Source organism: Seriola dumerili, unplaced genomic scaffold (assembly GCF_002260705.1).
Source record: "Seriola dumerili isolate Sdu_G_001 unplaced genomic scaffold, Sdu_1.0 BDQW01000024.1, whole genome shotgun sequence".
Lineage (NCBI taxonomy): Eukaryota > Metazoa > Chordata > Actinopteri > Carangiformes > Carangidae > Seriola > Seriola dumerili.
The window spans coordinates 1302551-1319894 of NW_019174279.1; the positions used below are offsets into that span (position 1 = coordinate 1302551).

Sequence of the window (17344 nt, forward strand, 5' to 3'; positions counted from 1 at the left end):
ATACATTTGGTCCATCCTGGGATTATGACAGGATTAGCACGATCTCCCCATATAACACTGCACAGAAAACAAAAGGGACTGGGCGGCCTATAACACAAGCAAATGCACGACTAATGCGTTCAGTAGATACTGTAATTCCTATAAATATCTTTTACTGCTGGAATTATCTACTTCCATTGCCTCATGATTCTGGCTCGCACAAAATGGTTCGGATGCTGACGTTGTTTCTGTTAACTCAATGAAACTCAGCTGTAGATGCTGTCAAAGCTCCATGGCTATTTGAACTTTCATTCTTTTCCCATTAAACCGCGATAAGACGATGCTCAGTCACCTTGTGCTGCGCCAGCTGCGTCTTGATTTTGTCCGGATCGTTGGCAATTTCCACCTCCGAGTCCAGAGCCTTCTCAGATTCGTCCAACCACTCCATCAGTTTATTCCAAGTTTCATGGAACTAATGAAGGATAGAGAAACAAACGCAGTGTAAAGCATTTTGAAAAAAAAAAAAAGAAAAAGAGAAGGTATGATTTCACTTGATTTATCGCAGAGTCCTGTTTAATGTTCACATGATTAGGTTTTCAGGCCCAAGGAACGAAAGAGGCCCACGCTAATGAAAACGCTATAACAAGCTGCAGGCGGAATATGGAAGAAGCTTTATATACTATTTCCAGAGCTTTCCAGTGATAATAAAAAAGTCCAAACAGCGGTGAAACATTGCCTATTTCAAACCAAGAATAAACATGAGCAGAGCAGTACCTGTTTGGCCCTCTTCCTGGTGTCATCCAGCAGCCGGCCGCGCTCGACAGATCTCTGCACCAGCTTCTCCCAGCGGCCTTGCACGCTGAGCAGCAGGTTCTTGATCAGGACCACATCCTGTTTCTGGCTGAAGTACTTCAAGTGCGTTCCTGTCTTGTCCAGTTCGATGATGTGCTCTCTGTGGGAGTTCACCTCTGTCACGAACATCTGCACAAATACGCACAGCAGCAGCGCGGCGCAGCAGAGAGGAGAGAGGTTAAGGTCGGGTGTAAAGAGGAGGTCGTGTAATTCATATGATTAATGTGTTAATTAGCTTTGTACTGAAAAAAAAAGAAAAGCAGATGGAGTTATTAAGTCATTGATGGCAAGGCAGAAGGGTGAATTAGCAAACATTAACTGCTATTTTTATATGTGATACTGATATTATTTATAATCTTTCACCGGCTAAAGAAATTACACACTATCGCGGCAGCTGAATAAAAGCAAAGTTGGACGAATACGCTTCAACTTGGCACAGATAAACCTATCATAGCACGAACATTTAAAAGAAATGTCTCGTCATCAGCGTTTCATTTCGCTTCGCGGACTGCGTAATCCTCCTCTCCGTGCAAACATTACCTTATGCTCATCAATCTGAAACATGATGGTCTCCAGAATGAGGGAAGCGGGGGAAACCATGTTGAGCGTCTGCTCTGCTTGGGTCAGCCAGTTGATGAAGTCCTGCAGAGAGTTGTGGAAATCCGTGGCCAGTGTCAAGGCCTCTTCTAGTTTCACCTGCAGACACAACACATCATCAGGGCCTCTTGTATAGTAATGGAAATAATTCTGTTATATTTTCTCGCTCGCTATTATAATCACACTATTCCATGCTGAAAACAAACCATCTGGTTGCTACAACATTTGATGAAGAGGGGAGGACTAAACAATTATGTTTCAATTGTGCCAAATCTGGTCTCCATTGAAACAGAGGAAGTTAGCATCTCTGGAGAGGCTGATGGCGAAGCAGTAATGGAGAGATGAGCTTTTAATTGAATGAGAGAAACATCCACAGCGTCTCCACTGCGGAAAAACATCCGTTTGCTACAGCCGAGGCCGCTGGCGCAGGCTCATCGCATGACAGTAACTGCCGTGTTAATGACATTACAAACATGATGAGAGCTACGAGCATTAATATGTTTGCCTCATACGTTGTGGGTCACGTTGAGAGTCCTGCTAAATATGGAATTGTAGTTTAAGTCCCCACATATTTTATTTTTATTTGAAGACTCTGTGTGCGACACACCACAGTGTCACACTGCTTGCTGAGAGATTGGCCAGCAGCTGCAACTCTGCGCAGCTCTAAGATTTACCAGACTTTACATTCCCTGGGAACAGGACCAAAGTAAATAGGAAGCAAAAGCAAAATGTTACAGCAAACGCTCAGGCAGCCAGAATGAGGAGCTCCTTATCTGGAGTGAGAGCGGGAAGGCAGAGATGATTTATCTTTTTGTCATGAAGTGTTGATGTTTATTTATTGTAGCAACAAAAGTGAGAACCTGTTGTTCTAATGGTGTAACATATAAATACAATAAGCACAATATAGTGAGTGATGTCTTTATTTTGGCTCAGAGGTAATTTTAGCTCTACTATTTATTTAATGCACTTGTCAGCTCTTCGCTATGGCAACAAATGAGACAAGACCACTGTTGTTCCACGCTGACTCAGACAGCAACTTGCCCGCTGTGATCTACAGTGTGACCACATCCTGTGTGTGTCCTTGCCAGCACTCTGTCCTTACACCATTCATTATCGGCACTGGGATTAGAGGCTTTCAGCTACAGAGTCATGGCTCAAGTGCATGTCAGCGATCACTCGCCGGGGCCTAAATCTCAAGTTGTGAATCATTAAGCTAAGAGCAGCGAGAGCACATCCAGCGACTCCATACCTTCCTTTCAGCGACCTTCCCCTGCACGGCTTCCCATTTCTCCTTCAGGTTGGCGAGGTCCTGCTCCGTGTTGCTGTCGGGACCCTCGGGCGCCATCATGAGCAGCTGCTGACCCTTGTTCAACAGCTCCCGATACAGCTCCTCCTTCGCCTCCAAGGCAGAACACAACTCCTGCAAGAAAACGCACACACACAATGACATGAAGAGGGAGACGCTTTCGTCACACAGACTAAGTTACAGTTAAAGACAGTTCTACTTTTACTTTTTGGTTTTGTACAGCGATCAAAGTGTATGTAATGAATTTGTCTGCGGTTCGTCCAAAACCATTCCAAAAATGGTGAAAGAATGAACACAGTGAGGCACACAGACTCTCAGAGGCATGTTCCCACAGACAATTAAACTGTATAATGTTACTAATTTGATAAAAGTTATTGCTTTCAAGTAATCCCTCTGTTTTTGGTTTAATGAAATGACAGTGCTGGTGCTTCTTTGCTGTGAAAGTGTCTTGAGCTTCTCCATTAGAGAGAGGGAAAACAAAGAAGGAAAACATTCCTAAATTCATTATAGTCAGACAAGCCCGAATCAATTCGAAACACTTTAAAAGCTTTTTTGTCATCTCCTGCAAGGGGGGGGGTGTGTGCAAGTAGTGTATTTTGCAGTGTCATTTAATTTTCACACTTCAGATAAAACACAGAAAAGACACAGTCGTCTCCTTACAAGCCCCGCCATCTGTATGCGGCCTTTCATATTGTTAAACACATACCAGATGGGCGTTAAGCTGCTCCCGGGCCGTGTCTGGTAAGCCTCCCACAGCCTTTGATGCCAACAGCTGACGTTCTGTGTCTTTCAGCCATTGCTGCATATCTTCTATCTCACCATGGAAACCTTGGGCCTACAACACAATACAACCTGAGTCAGGACAAAAGGTGTCTCACACACACGCATTGTTAGCAACCTATGTCTCAGAGAGGAGGATGTCAGAGTTATTAATTCCATCGATTCATTTAGCTACTGAAAAAACTGACTATCTGCAGTGTTCAGCAGTAAAATTAAAATAAAAAACATAAACGTAATTAATTAAAGCTTTGATTAAAAATCACAAACTTTTTTTTTTTCATTAAATGTTAAAACTGTTACAATTGAATTGAAATGAAATGTTCTTTAATTTTGTTTTTGTCACTTTTTTTCTGATAAATTCTCTCATCAGTGAAAACACTCATAGATTATGAACTTTTCAAACATTTCTTGAATAAAAATCAAAATCCATGGGATATTTCCGTTCCTCATATCCCCCGTCACATCACAGCAGCCCCCTAAATGTCAAAGTTATGAATAAAAACTCCACAGGATGCAGAAGGAATGAGGAGGGGAAAAGATAGGAGTCACTCATCCAGAAAGACCTTAACATATTTGTTCCCCTGGGGGAAAGGATTCACTCACAGCTTATTAAACAATAAATAATGATAAATGAGGTCAGTGCTTATGAACTTTTTTTTTTTATACCTGAACCAGAGCACTCTCCAGTTGTTGCTTCCTCTGGTCCGTCTTCTCCAGGATAGCTTTCCACCGCTGGTTGAGGTTCTCCAGTTTGGTCTGCAGACTAGAGGCTTCCTCACCAGCGCTGGACTCCACCAGATCATTACCGGCTTTGTTCACCGTCTCAACTGTTGCTTTATGAGCCAACACGTCAATCTTGAGAACCTGTGGAGGTACAAGAAACAACAAGATGTTGGGAGGATGGATCTGAGGCGCAAAGGACTAAATAAAATCTGTGTGGATGTGAGTAGACGAGAGGAGGTCTGTCGTACATGGTGCTTGGCGAGCTCTATCTCGATGGCTTTCGGGTCTCCTCCAGCCTTCCTCTGCTCGTTGAGCAGCTCCTCGGTGTGGCTCATCCAGGCCAGCAGCTCGTCTAGTGCATGTTGGAACTGGCCCAGAGCCAGAAGGCCTCCCTCCAGTTTGTGCTGGATTAATGACGGATTAAACCATTAGATATTCCAGCGTGTGAAAGCGCTTGACATGCATACAACACAGCCTTCCACAGCCTTTTGAGCCACTGTTGAGCCTGGCTTCGAATATTATATGAAACTGCAGAATATATTACAAGTAGCAAAAAGATTTTATTACTCAGTATTTAAATAGCATCAAACTGAAATGAACAATCAGTTTGAAATGATTTCTTTCCCAGTACGTGTCTCCCTTTTCTAACCTGTCGGCTGATGATCTTCTCATCCAGGTTGTCCCAGAGCATCTTGAGCTCAGACATTGGCTCCTGAATTGCGCAGCGATCGGCCTCTTCCGTCACCTTCTTCAGCAGGAGGCCCGCCTGGTGGTTCAGGCGCTCCATCTCGATCTGCAGCTGGTACGCCTCTCCTTTGAACTCCTGACAAAACCAGCACATACGCAGTTACACCCAATCAGTCAACAGAGGTACAAAGTCACACAGACAATACCAGCTTTGCCTTTTCAGCACTAGACTTGTATGATTGTACATCAAAGCGAATGTGACTACTTTATGTTATTTTAAGGGAGCCTTTGTACCTGTACAAACTATGGCATGTCATGAATCAAGCACTCAACATAAACACAGCTGGTAAATGACACGGCTCCTGTAACAGTGAATACTGCAGTAAAGTTAAAGATGTGATTTAATTAGCCGGAGCAGAAGTGAATCATCATATTCTCAGTCTGCTGTTGCATCTTTACACAGAAATACAAGACCGTACCTTGAGTTCTACAATCTGCTGCTTGACAGTTTCCAGGTCTGTGCCTACAGGTGACATTGAATCCAGTTTGCTGTCCAGAATATCCACCCAGTCAAACATTCCCTGCGTACGAGGTGGGAAACCATTGTTACTGAGAGAAAACAAAGCTTAGAGCACAGAGGGGTCATGTTTCACACTCGGTGTCATGTAATGCAGTAAATCTATATGGTTGACAAATGAGGTAACCAAACAAATATGATAAAAATGAGAATTAAAAAACAAGCCCTGAACATAAATACTATGTTAAAAAAGTGTGAATGTGATCTTTTAAAGCAGCTGTGTGGAGGATTCCTTTCTCACCATGAAAAGATCTTAGAATAACTTTATGAGGTTAAATGTGAGCCAAATCTAAAAAAGCACTGTAGTCAGTGTTTATTGTTTAAAATTAATCGGTCTCCAATAAAACGCTGCATCACTTCAATCAACTGCAATAGTAAAAAAAACACTGTAATCTGTGGTTTCATCTGAGGGCCTTAAAAACTAACAGATTCACTTTCAAATGCTAAGGTATGTCTCTGTGAACATGAACCTGTATATTTTTCTACTGTTTATATAATAAAAACAAGTAAAAAAAATAACTTTTTTTTTTAAAGTAGGGGTTAAGTTTTGGAAGAGCTTCACAAAAGTTACCAAAAACCCATAAAGTGTTTTTATTGTGTTGCCCTTGAAAATCCTTGAAGCAGCGATCAAAGTACCTGCAGGCCGTCTTGAAACTGCACAGCAGCCTGCATGGCTTCTTCCAGTCTCTCTACTCTCTCCTTCCAAGTCTTATTGAGATTCTCCCACGCTGAATTCACCTGGAAAAATGACACGAGTGTCACCACAAGCCACATGCAGGCAAAGAAATATACAGTGTCTGCATAGGACAAAGTATCAGCAAGTGAAGAGGAAACAAAATCTCTTTGCAAAGATAGTTTTTACCTCATCGATACTCTTCTTTATCACAGGTTTATCAGGCTCCCCGCAGGCAGTCATAAGCTCCGCCCCCTGGTTTTGAACCACATCTAGCTCCTCCTGCAGCCCGTCAATCTCCTCCTTAAATCCCTGTGGAAATAAAATGCAGTATTTAAGACAAAGAAATGCTCCCTCTTTCTAAATTATCCATTGGGTTTATTCAGTCATTTCATTTGGGGGATCCGTCTACCTCCACAAACTCCTGCTGCTGTTTGACGACTGACGGATCGACTCCCGGCTCCTCCAGCTCCCTCAGCAGGTCCTGGCTGTCTTTGATGGTGACAATGAGAGCGCAGTGGTCGCACCAGAACTTGTCTGCCAGGTCCATCACATCCAGCAGCTTCGCCTCCCTCTCCTCCAGCAAGGCCTGGATGTCATTCCACAGGAACACCATCTGGTCCAGTTTGTCTTGTACAGCTTGTGGGATAAGCATGAGTGACAATTACAGTGAATACAAAATAAATTAAACACACATCACGCACATTCACATTGACGGGTTTCATGGGAAAATATTTGGTCTATTATATTGGTGTCTATTATATCTCGTGATTATTTCTTGTGCCTGAAAAAAGATTGGCATTCCCATAAAAGCTACACCTGGAGGGAAGCTTACGCAAGCCAGTGCATGAAAAAAAATGAATCCAAACTAAATTTAAGATGTTGAGCCAAGACCTTGAAGCTTTGTCTAGTAATTCTGTTTATGTACCCCTGATATTTTGGTATTGTTGACCTTTTATTATGCAATTTTTTCTTATTTCCTTTAATTATCCCAATGCACTGTTTAGTTAAACTGCCAAAAAACTTTTAACCTTTTTGTTGGAGTATTACATAAAAAAATAATTGCTTATTATATAAGAAAATGGTCTGCTAAAAAGAAGTGGAACAACATAATATCAAACAAACAAGACAATATGATATATACCATACCTTTAGCAGATATATCCTTGTCTGCCCCCTCAGACCGTGCAATCATCTCCTCGCCTCGCTGGCGCAGCGTTTCATATGAAGGCTGCAGTTTCTCCAGATCAACAGAGACGGCCTTATTTTCAGTGATCTGCTCTCTGATCTTGTCCACCTCCACTGAGATGGACGGAGGCTGACGCAGGCGCTCAGCGATCCGTTCCAGTGATTCCAGCATGGGGTCAATTTTATCATGGAACTGGTGGAGAGCGTGGAAAGGAAACACCTCAGTTTGTACTTAGACTTCATACAGCAATAACACTGAAGAAAGCTGGGAGAGCTGCTACAGAAAGACACTGTATTTATAATGAGAGACAAGCCTATAAAGCCGGTATGCAAAATAAAGCTGAAATGATTAACCAACTGACTAACTGATTAACCAATTAGTCAATCGACTGGCAATTATTTCACTATTTTAATATCCGATTAATTGTTTCAATCAATGTTCAAGAAAAAATACCAAAAATTCTCAGTTTCTCCTGATTTTTTTTTTTTTAAATCAATACAACAGTTTATCATGGGGAATTTAAATTAAATAATAATAAAAAAAATAATTTGCTGCAGCCCAACATTATCATGATTTCTAAAGTTTATCTACAAAGACGTCATGGTTATGATCTCTGTTTGAACCAGATATTATTATTATTACTAGTATTTTAATTGCATTTTATCAACATTTAAATGGAATTCCTTCAACATGTTATCATGGATGGAGAGGACCCATGATAACACTGTCATATACATTAAAGGTAAAGTAAAACAAAACATTTCCTTAGAAATGCCGAACAAACAACAACTGCTTCTGACCTGGGTGGATTTGGAGATGGCCTCGTCCAGAGTGGCCGCTCTCTGTTTGACATCAGCTTTCAGTTGGGAGTAAAGTTGGTCAGAAGTTGTGTACTTCTCTCTGATGGGCACTCCCTCCACTGGGCTCAGTTCGAGTAACTGTGGCCCGGTCTTATTCATCTTGTCGATGTGGGGCTTGTGCTCGGCAATCAGCTCTCTCATTTGCTGGAAAGGATGTGACATATTCAGATTAGTTTTTCCCTCATTTCAATAAAAGTGTTGTACTAAACATCTGCTCCTTGTCGGCTTCTTACCCTGAGTTCCTCTTGCTGCTGCCTGAGTGTTTCGTACTCGATGGCGGGTGGGGGCAGCTGGCTGAAGGTGCTCATGGTTTCCTGAAGCCACGGCCACATCTCCTCGTACGTCTCCCAGAACTGACTGGCCAGAGAGTGGGCTCGCTCAAGCTGCAGACAGCGCTCCGAGTTCAGCTGACTCACGACCCCGTACTTCTCCAAGAGAGTCTGGGTCTTGGCCTGATTGAAAACCAAGAAGATCTTTTAATTTATGTGCACATTCCTAATGGATAACCACCTGCTTCAAATTCAAAATAAACTCTCTTCACCTTGAAGATTTCTTTCTCCTCTGGGTTTTTGCTGTTCATGATGGCCTTTCCTGTTTTCAAAATCTCATCCACAGCATCTTTGTGCCTCATGATGTCCATGGAGAAAATCTGGAAAACCAGTAGAGTGAGTTTAGCTTGACGTTACAAAACAAACCACTGTGTTTGCTGTACTTTGTTGAGATGTAGGCCTGTGTCTATCCATACACATACACACACACATACACACACACACTGTATGACGGGCTGACCTTCTGTGCTTGGAGCTGTGCTGTGTTTTGGTCTTGCTCCAGCCTGATCTCACCCATCGACAGTAACTTCCTCTCAGCTTCAGTCAGCCATGAGAGTTCACTATCTGCAGCCTGTTCGAACTGGAAACAGACAAAAAAAAACTCTGTCTCTGATGTTTTCCATTGAAGAATTAAAAGATACGGTAAAAAAAAAAAAAAAACTCTTTTACTTAAAGTACAGATGGAGGACAGCTATAATGAAAAAAAGAGATTTGGTTTACCTGCTGTGACTTGAGTATGTCGGCGTTGATCTGGTCGACCTGCTGGGTGACGGTGTCACAGACGGCTCTGTACCGCTCATTGTCCTCAGTCACCAGCTTGTCCAGACCCTCACGAGTGTGCCAGGGGATCAGATCCAGGAGAGAACCGCTCAACTCATTCATCTTGTCCATCACAGGTTTTTGGTCTTTGGTCTCCTTCAGTAAGGCCTTGAAAACAGAAAACACCGGTTTAAGACACAGATGTATGTTTTTTTTTTTTTTAAGCAAATCATATTGTGTGTTAGAGGAATTTCATGTTAGGGATTACATTCGGTATCTATTTCTTAAAGAGCAAATACAAAAAAAACTTTATAGAAAGACTGACCTTCTGCCTGCTCTGTGCATGAATGAGCTGCTCGCCCACCGGCTCCTGACCCTCGAAAGCATTGATCTCAGCCTCTGCTTTCTCCAGCCAGGAGCTCAGGTCCTCATGAGTATGTTGTAGCTTAGAAGAGAGACTCAAAACACGCTCCAGTGTCTTCAAGACGTTGTCACTCATAGAGTTGATCTCAGCATATTTGGCTTTTATACCATCCAGTTTGCCTTGGATAACAACCACCTCATCACCTGTGAATAGGAAGTAAATTGTTCTATATTAATTTAAGGACTTTTGTATTTTTGCATCGTATCATCTAACTCTTGGAAAGACAGCTAATAAGTGTATTTCTCAAAATGGCAAACCATTTCTTTCAATAATGCAGCAGGGATAATGCCAGTGCTTTCTGAAAATTACATTTTAACAAATTTTTTCAACGACTTTGCTGCTGTTGAGCTGCTTCCTGAATAACATCATGACGGGTATTACAGAGACAGAATTGTTTTCTGAGATCCAGCTGTGTGAACTGTGATAGGACAGCCATAAAGTCACATGCCTGTTGTTTGCTTCAGTAGCTCCATCCCATTAGAGATGGCTTGGTCAACATTCTTCTTCCTCAAATCAATATCACTTTGTAGAGCCTGAAAATGAGAAAAAAAAAAGGACCATAGAAAGGTATTGAGAGTGACAGAAACGTTCCAATGTAAATAATGTATGACACACAGATCAATAAAATTAAATGAAACATGAATGATGCAACTTAAATGAAAAGACAACTCAATGCTTGGCCTGAGGAGGATTGTATACCCGTTGATCTGCCAGCTGCTTTTCAAGAACATCTAATTTGTAGTCCTCCACGGACACTTCACCCAGCCTGGTGTGCACCTCGTTGAGCCAGTTCATCAGAGCCACTTCATCCTCTCCAAACAGCTGGGCGTTTGCCAGAGCTTGCTGCAGCATCTCAGCTTTCCTCCTGCATCGCTCCTGGAGCTCTATGTATCTGGCCTGGGTGGCGTCCAGTTTAGACTGAACAAACTCCTTCTCGTCCACTGAGCTCACGGCTTTGAGCATCTGACCCAGACTGACGGCATGTAACAGGTCTTTACTGTGATTCATAATCTCCTCCTCTAAGGCCTGACCGTATGGGATGGGGAAACAAAACCGAGGAAATGTGACACAAACAGAAAACAAACAAATAAAACAAAAAAAATATGAAACAGAAATTTAATGAAGAACTGAATGGGAAATAATGATGAGCACAAACTTAAAGTTACAAGCAAAATGAACAAAACTGAATCCAGCTGAGCAGGACCGACACATGGTAATGGAGTAAAATGCTGCGTATTACCTTATGCTGGGAGATCTGATCTTCCAGTTTAGACGTCTCAGTGCCGATTGGCTCTGAGTTGGCCAGGTGCTTCTCTGTGGCGGAGAGCCATTCGCTCAGGGGCTCCAGAGTCTCATGGAACTGCTGAGTGACCACTAAGATGCTCTCTAGTTGTTTGTGCCTGAAATATAATGATAGCAACAGCAATGGATTATGAACAAAGTACAGGCTTCTCATTTATATGGACACACTAACAGGCAAGTTCATTTCTGCCAAACTTATTAATGAATATCTGCTAATGGCTATTGTTGTAAGTGTGCAACATTTACTGGTAATTTATTGATACCACTCTCATGTCTGAACAATAAACATTGAGCTACCTTAGGTAGCTTAGCTTAGCACATAGTCTGTAAAAAGACAGACACAGCTAGCCTGGCTCTGTGTGAACATAACAAAATCTGCCTACAAGCACCTCTAAAGATAATTAATTAACATGTTATGTGTTTAATTAGTACAAAAACTGTCTGTGTTAAGCTAAGCTAACTGACTGTTAGCTGTAGCTTCATAGCTTCATACTGTATTAACTGTACAAATGTGAGAGTAGTGTCAATTGTCTCATCTAATTCTTGGCAGGAAAGAAAAAAAAAAGGTGCATTTCCTAAAATGTTGAACTATTCCTTTAAGCTTCAGTAGGAGAAAAGTAAAGGTAAATTTAAGCATTTGACAGAATAAGAAGGTTTAATTACTTCCACAACCAAATCTAGGCAAAAACACAAATTCAAATCTTAGGAAAATAGGTGTGTTAACATTGCAGGTGTTTATACGGACCTGTTTTCAGCCTTCTTGAGCAGAGCGTCCCACCTCTGCCCCAGGCATTCGATCTCTTTTGCAACCTTCTCCTTATCCACAGACTCTGCCAGTTCTGCGACCTTCCCTCCCTCTTTTTTTATCAGCTCCACTGTCGGCTTTCGGTCATCCAGCAGTCTCTGTAAAAGCTGTCAGAGGAAAACAAAGGAGGAGAGTTATTGGGCGCCTTTAACATGCTCTGACTGCGAGCATTGCGTGGTGGTGAAAAACAGTAAATCTAACAGGCACAAATTAAGTGTCCATTAAAGTAAAAGCTTTGTGTTCCACACTCTTGTTTAACAATGGATGTCAATTAAATAAGATGAATGTGAAAGTCATAATGTTTTGTGGGTTTTGTAGAGTTGAAATAGAGAGATAAATATAGAGCTGCTGTGTTCTGAGTGTGTGTTTATGTGTTTGTACCATGTGATACTGTCTTACTTTCTGCTCTTGTATCTGTGCCTTGACCACTTTGAACTCTGCAGAGGGAGGCTTTTGATTGGCCATGAGCTCCTCTGTGTCAGTCAACCAGCTGAGCAGGGACTCCAGAGCATCCTGGAACCTCCCACAATGCAACAGGGCTTCGTGAAGCTGGGCTGAACGTTCAGCAATCTGCAGACCACATGGTAAATACAGACATCACCTGTTTTACTTAAGCAGTAAAGCGGTAACTCATCAAAGGAGGGCACTATAACAAATGGCAAGAATGAATGACAATATGTCTTTGTATTTTCACAAATGACCACTAGTCAAAAGCAAACATCAGCCAGTCAGACTGGTAGTATATAACAAATAACCTTTTTATTGAGCGTATTCCACTTTGTGTTGACACCCTCCAGGTCATCCTCAAGCTTCTTGATGCTGGTGCCTTTGGCGGCGTTTTGGATCAGGCCCTGACCGAGGGAGTTGATGTCTTGAAGCTGCGTCTGCAACGGATCAATGTCGTCTTTCTGGAAGGCCTAAAGACAAATGGAACAAATCACAATAAATATTTTATAAGTGCTCAAACTACAATGTCATCAGTCTTATTTAGGGGTTCATTAAACTGACTTTATTACTGCTCCAACTGTTCAAAGACCAATGATTTCAATGATGCATTACTGGGTTTATTGCATTTTTCAGAACGAGACCAAATTATGTATCATTCTGAACAATTCCTTTTTAAATGTGATTTTAATTTCAATATTGCTCTGTCATGACTCTGTCCTGCAAAAATCATTTGTCCAGCTGAGCTTTAGACAAATACGTTCTCAAAAATATCAGAACAGGCAACAAAATGAAATGAATAGCAAAAACAAATAACACTGGATGATCTAGATCTAGACTTTATGGAAAAAAGTGGAGTTGCAACCATTAGTTGATTAATCAATTAGTCGACAAAAATAATCTGCAGCTATATGGAGAGTCATTTAAACCTTTTAGTGGGTTTTCAGGCAAAAAATTATGAAAAAAATGCTGAACATTGTCAAGTTGTATTGGCTGATTTTCTTTGTTTTATGTCTTACAAGATATTTGAAGAAATCACCTTTTGTTCCTTCAACTTGTGACTGGCCTTTTTTTCACTATTTCAAATTATAAAGAGTTCAAAAAAGTTCAAAATGATGCCAGGGAGTTCTCCCACTTCCTGAAACACAATTGCCACGCCATCACCTCAGGTTGGGTGTGAAAATCCAGCTGACATAAACAACTCTCTAACCAGTCAGCAGCTTTCTAAAAGGGCAGAGCACGGCTAAAAGTTAAAGCACAGCTGTGCACAATCACGCACACAGCCTTCCAGGCTAAACTGGTAAGCAAAACCTAATTCACCCATCATGTAATCAGATATGTATGAAAAACACCAAGCCAGCAGCCAGGAAACACTCATCTAAAGAGGCGTGTTATCTAGTGAAACCTGCTGGACCAACTAATGAGCGAAACTCGGAAATGAAGGAAGTGGCTATTTTTGGGCACCTGTGAGGAGAAATAACCCATAGGGTCCATTTCAGGACACGCGGCGATGGCATTCAGTAAGGCCTCTATCTCGTGCTCTCCTGTGTGCTGGAATGCCTGTAAACTTTTAGGCAGACAGGCCTCCACCGACTGCAGAAACTCCTCCAGCTCCTCCATGTTGTACTTGGACGCTCCTTGTTGCACAGTACATGGTTTTGTTTGGTGGCGGCTCTCTATGGGTAGAGTTACAGAGTTTCCGTATGTCTCAGGCTCCGTCACCACCACACTAACCAACTCACAGTCATCCTGACGTGACACATCCTCTAACAGCTCAGCAGTGGACAGCTCGTCATAGTCTGTTAACGTCCTGGAGCGCCATCCAGAGCTGTCGTTTTGAGTCCTGGAGGCTGAGCCTGAGGAGGACCTCCCTGTGGAGTGTTTGTATTCTCCATTGCTCAGGGTATCCCTTTCACTGAGTCCACCCACACCAGATTCTACCTTTCGCGGCTCCTGGACCAAGCTACTGCTGTGGTAAAGAGAGCGGTTGTCCCTCGCAGGGGTGAAAGGAAACTCCTCCTGCCCTGAGCTGAGCGATCGCAGAGTTTTCAGGTCCCCGGACATATGCATCGCCTCTGAGGACGACAGGCTCCTTGTACCGTGGCCTGCTCTTTTGTGGGATCGATGAGCGTGTCGCTCCCGCTCCACAGTAGGACTGTACAGACCTGAGTCCTCTTCAGATGTCAGTGAGCTGGTCATACTCTGTCCTCTCCTGTCGTTGATCAACCCAGGCCTCTCCACGCTCCCAGAGCACAAGGTTCCACTGCGGCTGGCATACTCGCCCAGATTAGTGGGGGCAAAGGTCCGCCATGACCTTCGATGATGAGGATGGTCCTTTTTCTCTCCTCCCTGGAGCCGTGACTTAGGCACCACCGCATCAGTCGCCCTGATTATGTTCCCATTGAGTTTAAGTCCATCAAAGACCACACGCTCATCCAGCAGGGCAGGCTTTCTGCTTCTGAGCTCAAATGAACTAGAAGCAGAGATAACTCCATTTCCACACAGGCTGCTGAGGTCTAACGTGCGGTGTGTGTAAGGTAGGGTGCCTGTGAAGTGCCGGGAAGAAAGGCTGCCTTTAGAGCCCGAGTCTATCTGCTCATTGAGCCGCACGGTGTCATAAATGGATCTCTGGGGCACATAGCAGTCATCAATGTTCAGGTCCTCCTCCTCCCCCTTCCCCACACAGGAAGGGTTTTGTCTGAGGCAATCTGGTCTGCTCAGCGGTTTGCCCATGCTAAAACAATTGTCACCACTCACTACACAAAAAAAGATTAAGGATGTAGTGAAATCCTTTGAGGTATATGTTGCTCTAGTGCATATGGAGTCATTCACAAAGGAGCACAATGTGACCAATTGACATGGCAAGCAACTGTGTGCAAAATAATGAATTTTCTCCTCTTTTACATGTTAACAAATTAAAAGTTTCCACTTGTTTTTCAAAATAAAATATACAATTGCTTGTGGAGATTTAAATATTGACAAACATTCAGCTAAATGTTAAAAATAAAGTCTTATGAAATACAAACATGTCAAACAATATAAAAAAAAATCCGGTATAGCAGCTTCATACTCCATATAAGGAATGAAAATCCAGTCTTTCAATACAGTCACCTATCCTAAAAATATTCCTCTAGGCTCTTCTCCGTGCATTGCCAAAACTTAATCACTAGTCCTATGGTCCAAAGTGCTTCTTTTTCCCTGAAATCCCTGCAGCATCCATGCGAGCTGAAGGAAAATCTTCAGTGCAAAGTGAAAAATATCCACAGACAAATCCAGCAGGCTCTACCAAAAAACTGTGGGCTGTTCTGAGGAGAGCTGGTACTCTTGGATAAACAAAAAAGCCTGCCCTTTCTCTCTCATCGCTCCACTCGCAATGACAGACACCCTCCTGGCAGAGGGTTTCATGCCCCGCCCCCGCTCATTATTCAGACAACATCTGCCACAACTCCATTTGTGCTCAGAGCCGCTCCGGCACATGTTGATTGGTGGACACATGACCCTTTTTTTTTTTTTTTCCTCCTTTCTAATTCCCCCTTATGTCTGAATGGTCCATATGACTTCACTTCTAAGCCATCTTCTGCATCCTGACACAATCACTCACATTTCTTCTTCTTCTTTTTCTTTTAGTGACTGAGGGATCGGGGAGAGGAAGCCATACGCACCAGCTTTTTTTTACTTCACAGAAAAAGAAAAAAAAAAAAAAAAAAAAAAAAAAAAAAAAAAAAAAAAAAAAAAAACCTAGACCAGCAGGCAGAGCAGCAGTTCCCACTCTGATGACATCACACTATGCTGAAATAGATACACATTTTTCCTTTTTTCCCTCTTTGCCCTCTTTTTTTTTCTCTTGTGGACAGTTGCTGTGGACCCTGCAGATATTCTTAATTACTGTGGAATGCTGAGGGGGGCACAGGTCCCAGGTAATTTAACACCGACGTCTCTGCCAAGTGCATGAAGGGGCTTTTTATGTCCAGTGACCGGGGTAGGAGAAAAAAGGAGGATAGAGGAGATAATAAAAGGAATTTATTTTTGTTTCCTGGATTGTCTCTGCCACAGTAGCTCAGCAAGGAGCTGAACAATCCCAACTTCTTTGTCCAATTCTGCACGCATGAGAAGAGACGAAAAGAGGACGCTGGCAGAGATAAATAAGCAGTTAAAGATCTGGTGGGATTTTAAAGAAGGATGTTCAGCCACTGAAACCTGCATACTTTATAAATATTCCGGCTTTTAGGGTGAATGAATACAAATAATTCTCCTAGTCATTTTCTTGGCTGCCGAGGGTCCCATTGTCAACACTGTTCCAAATATCTTTGTGAAGTTCACATAAATTCTTTTTAGGCAAAAGTTGCAGAGAACAAAGGTTGAAGAGAGGACACATTTTTCTGTCAAAAAAAAAAAAAAAAACTGAATAAAGCTTTTTCAACAGCAACACTCAGCCTCTTCAAATAATCAGGCACAGAGGAGTTACTACAACAGTGCAGTGGCAACTAGGAGCCAAATCTGAGAAAGACAGAGGGAGAAACATGTGCTCTTCATGTGGAAGATAACAGAGAATTATCATATCTCACCAGTGATAAATCAAAATTACTTTAAATTATTCTCCGTGTAAACCTGACTGTGCTGAGCTGTGACTTTTGATAAAATGAAGCGGAGTGAAGAGTTTCCTTGATTATTAAGTGACTTGATTTCTCTTTCCTAAAAGACTAGGTTTGAGGGCTGCAATTAATGATTATCTTCATTATCGATCATTTTTCTTGATAAATCTATGAATCATTTAATGTTGTAAATAGTCTGAAAATAGTGAAAAAATGTCCAACACATTCTCAGAGCCCCAGATGATGTATTTAAATAGTTTGTTTTACCAAACCAACAGTCCAGAACCAAAAGATATTCAGTTTACCATCACAGGCCATTAAGGGAACCAGCAAACCAACTTTTGCGAAGCTAAAACCAACAACTTTGGGCATTTTTGCTTAAACAAAAAACAAAAGCAACAAATAAATTTTAAAATTTGTTGCAGATTAATTCAATCAATGAGATAACACTTGTGAGTGATTCAGT

General features: G+C 42.1%; 1 protein-coding gene across 2 annotated transcripts in view; it reads right to left on the reverse strand.

Annotated features, from left to right (window-relative positions):
- dst (dystonin) overlaps positions 1-17344 on the reverse strand; it is a 102164-nt gene that overhangs the window by 12128 nt on the left and 72692 nt on the right. For both annotated transcript variants that reach the window (XM_022763255.1, XM_022763262.1), the window contains 25 exons: positions 12598-12759; positions 12242-12412; positions 11783-11949; positions 10976-11135; positions 10435-10761; positions 10184-10268; positions 9637-9878; positions 9273-9479; positions 9013-9132; positions 8765-8872; positions 8457-8675; positions 8164-8367; positions 7324-7555; positions 6587-6813; positions 6364-6486; positions 6138-6239; positions 5404-5505; positions 4887-5060; positions 4486-4641; positions 4181-4378; positions 3441-3569; positions 2678-2848; positions 1372-1527; positions 754-960; positions 332-451 (listed from right to left, as the gene is read on the reverse strand). In XM_022763255.1, the coding sequence (XP_022618976.1) occupies positions 332-451; positions 754-960; positions 1372-1527; positions 2678-2848; positions 3441-3569; positions 4181-4378; positions 4486-4641; positions 4887-5060; positions 5404-5505; positions 6138-6239; positions 6364-6486; positions 6587-6813; positions 7324-7555; positions 8164-8367; positions 8457-8675; positions 8765-8872; positions 9013-9132; positions 9273-9479; positions 9637-9878; positions 10184-10268; positions 10435-10761; positions 10976-11135; positions 11783-11949; positions 12242-12412; positions 12598-12759 (4269 nt within the window). The remainder of the gene's footprint in view (positions 1-331; positions 452-753; positions 961-1371; positions 1528-2677; positions 2849-3440; positions 3570-4180; positions 4379-4485; positions 4642-4886; positions 5061-5403; positions 5506-6137; positions 6240-6363; positions 6487-6586; positions 6814-7323; positions 7556-8163; positions 8368-8456; positions 8676-8764; positions 8873-9012; positions 9133-9272; positions 9480-9636; positions 9879-10183; positions 10269-10434; positions 10762-10975; positions 11136-11782; positions 11950-12241; positions 12413-12597; positions 12760-17344) is intronic.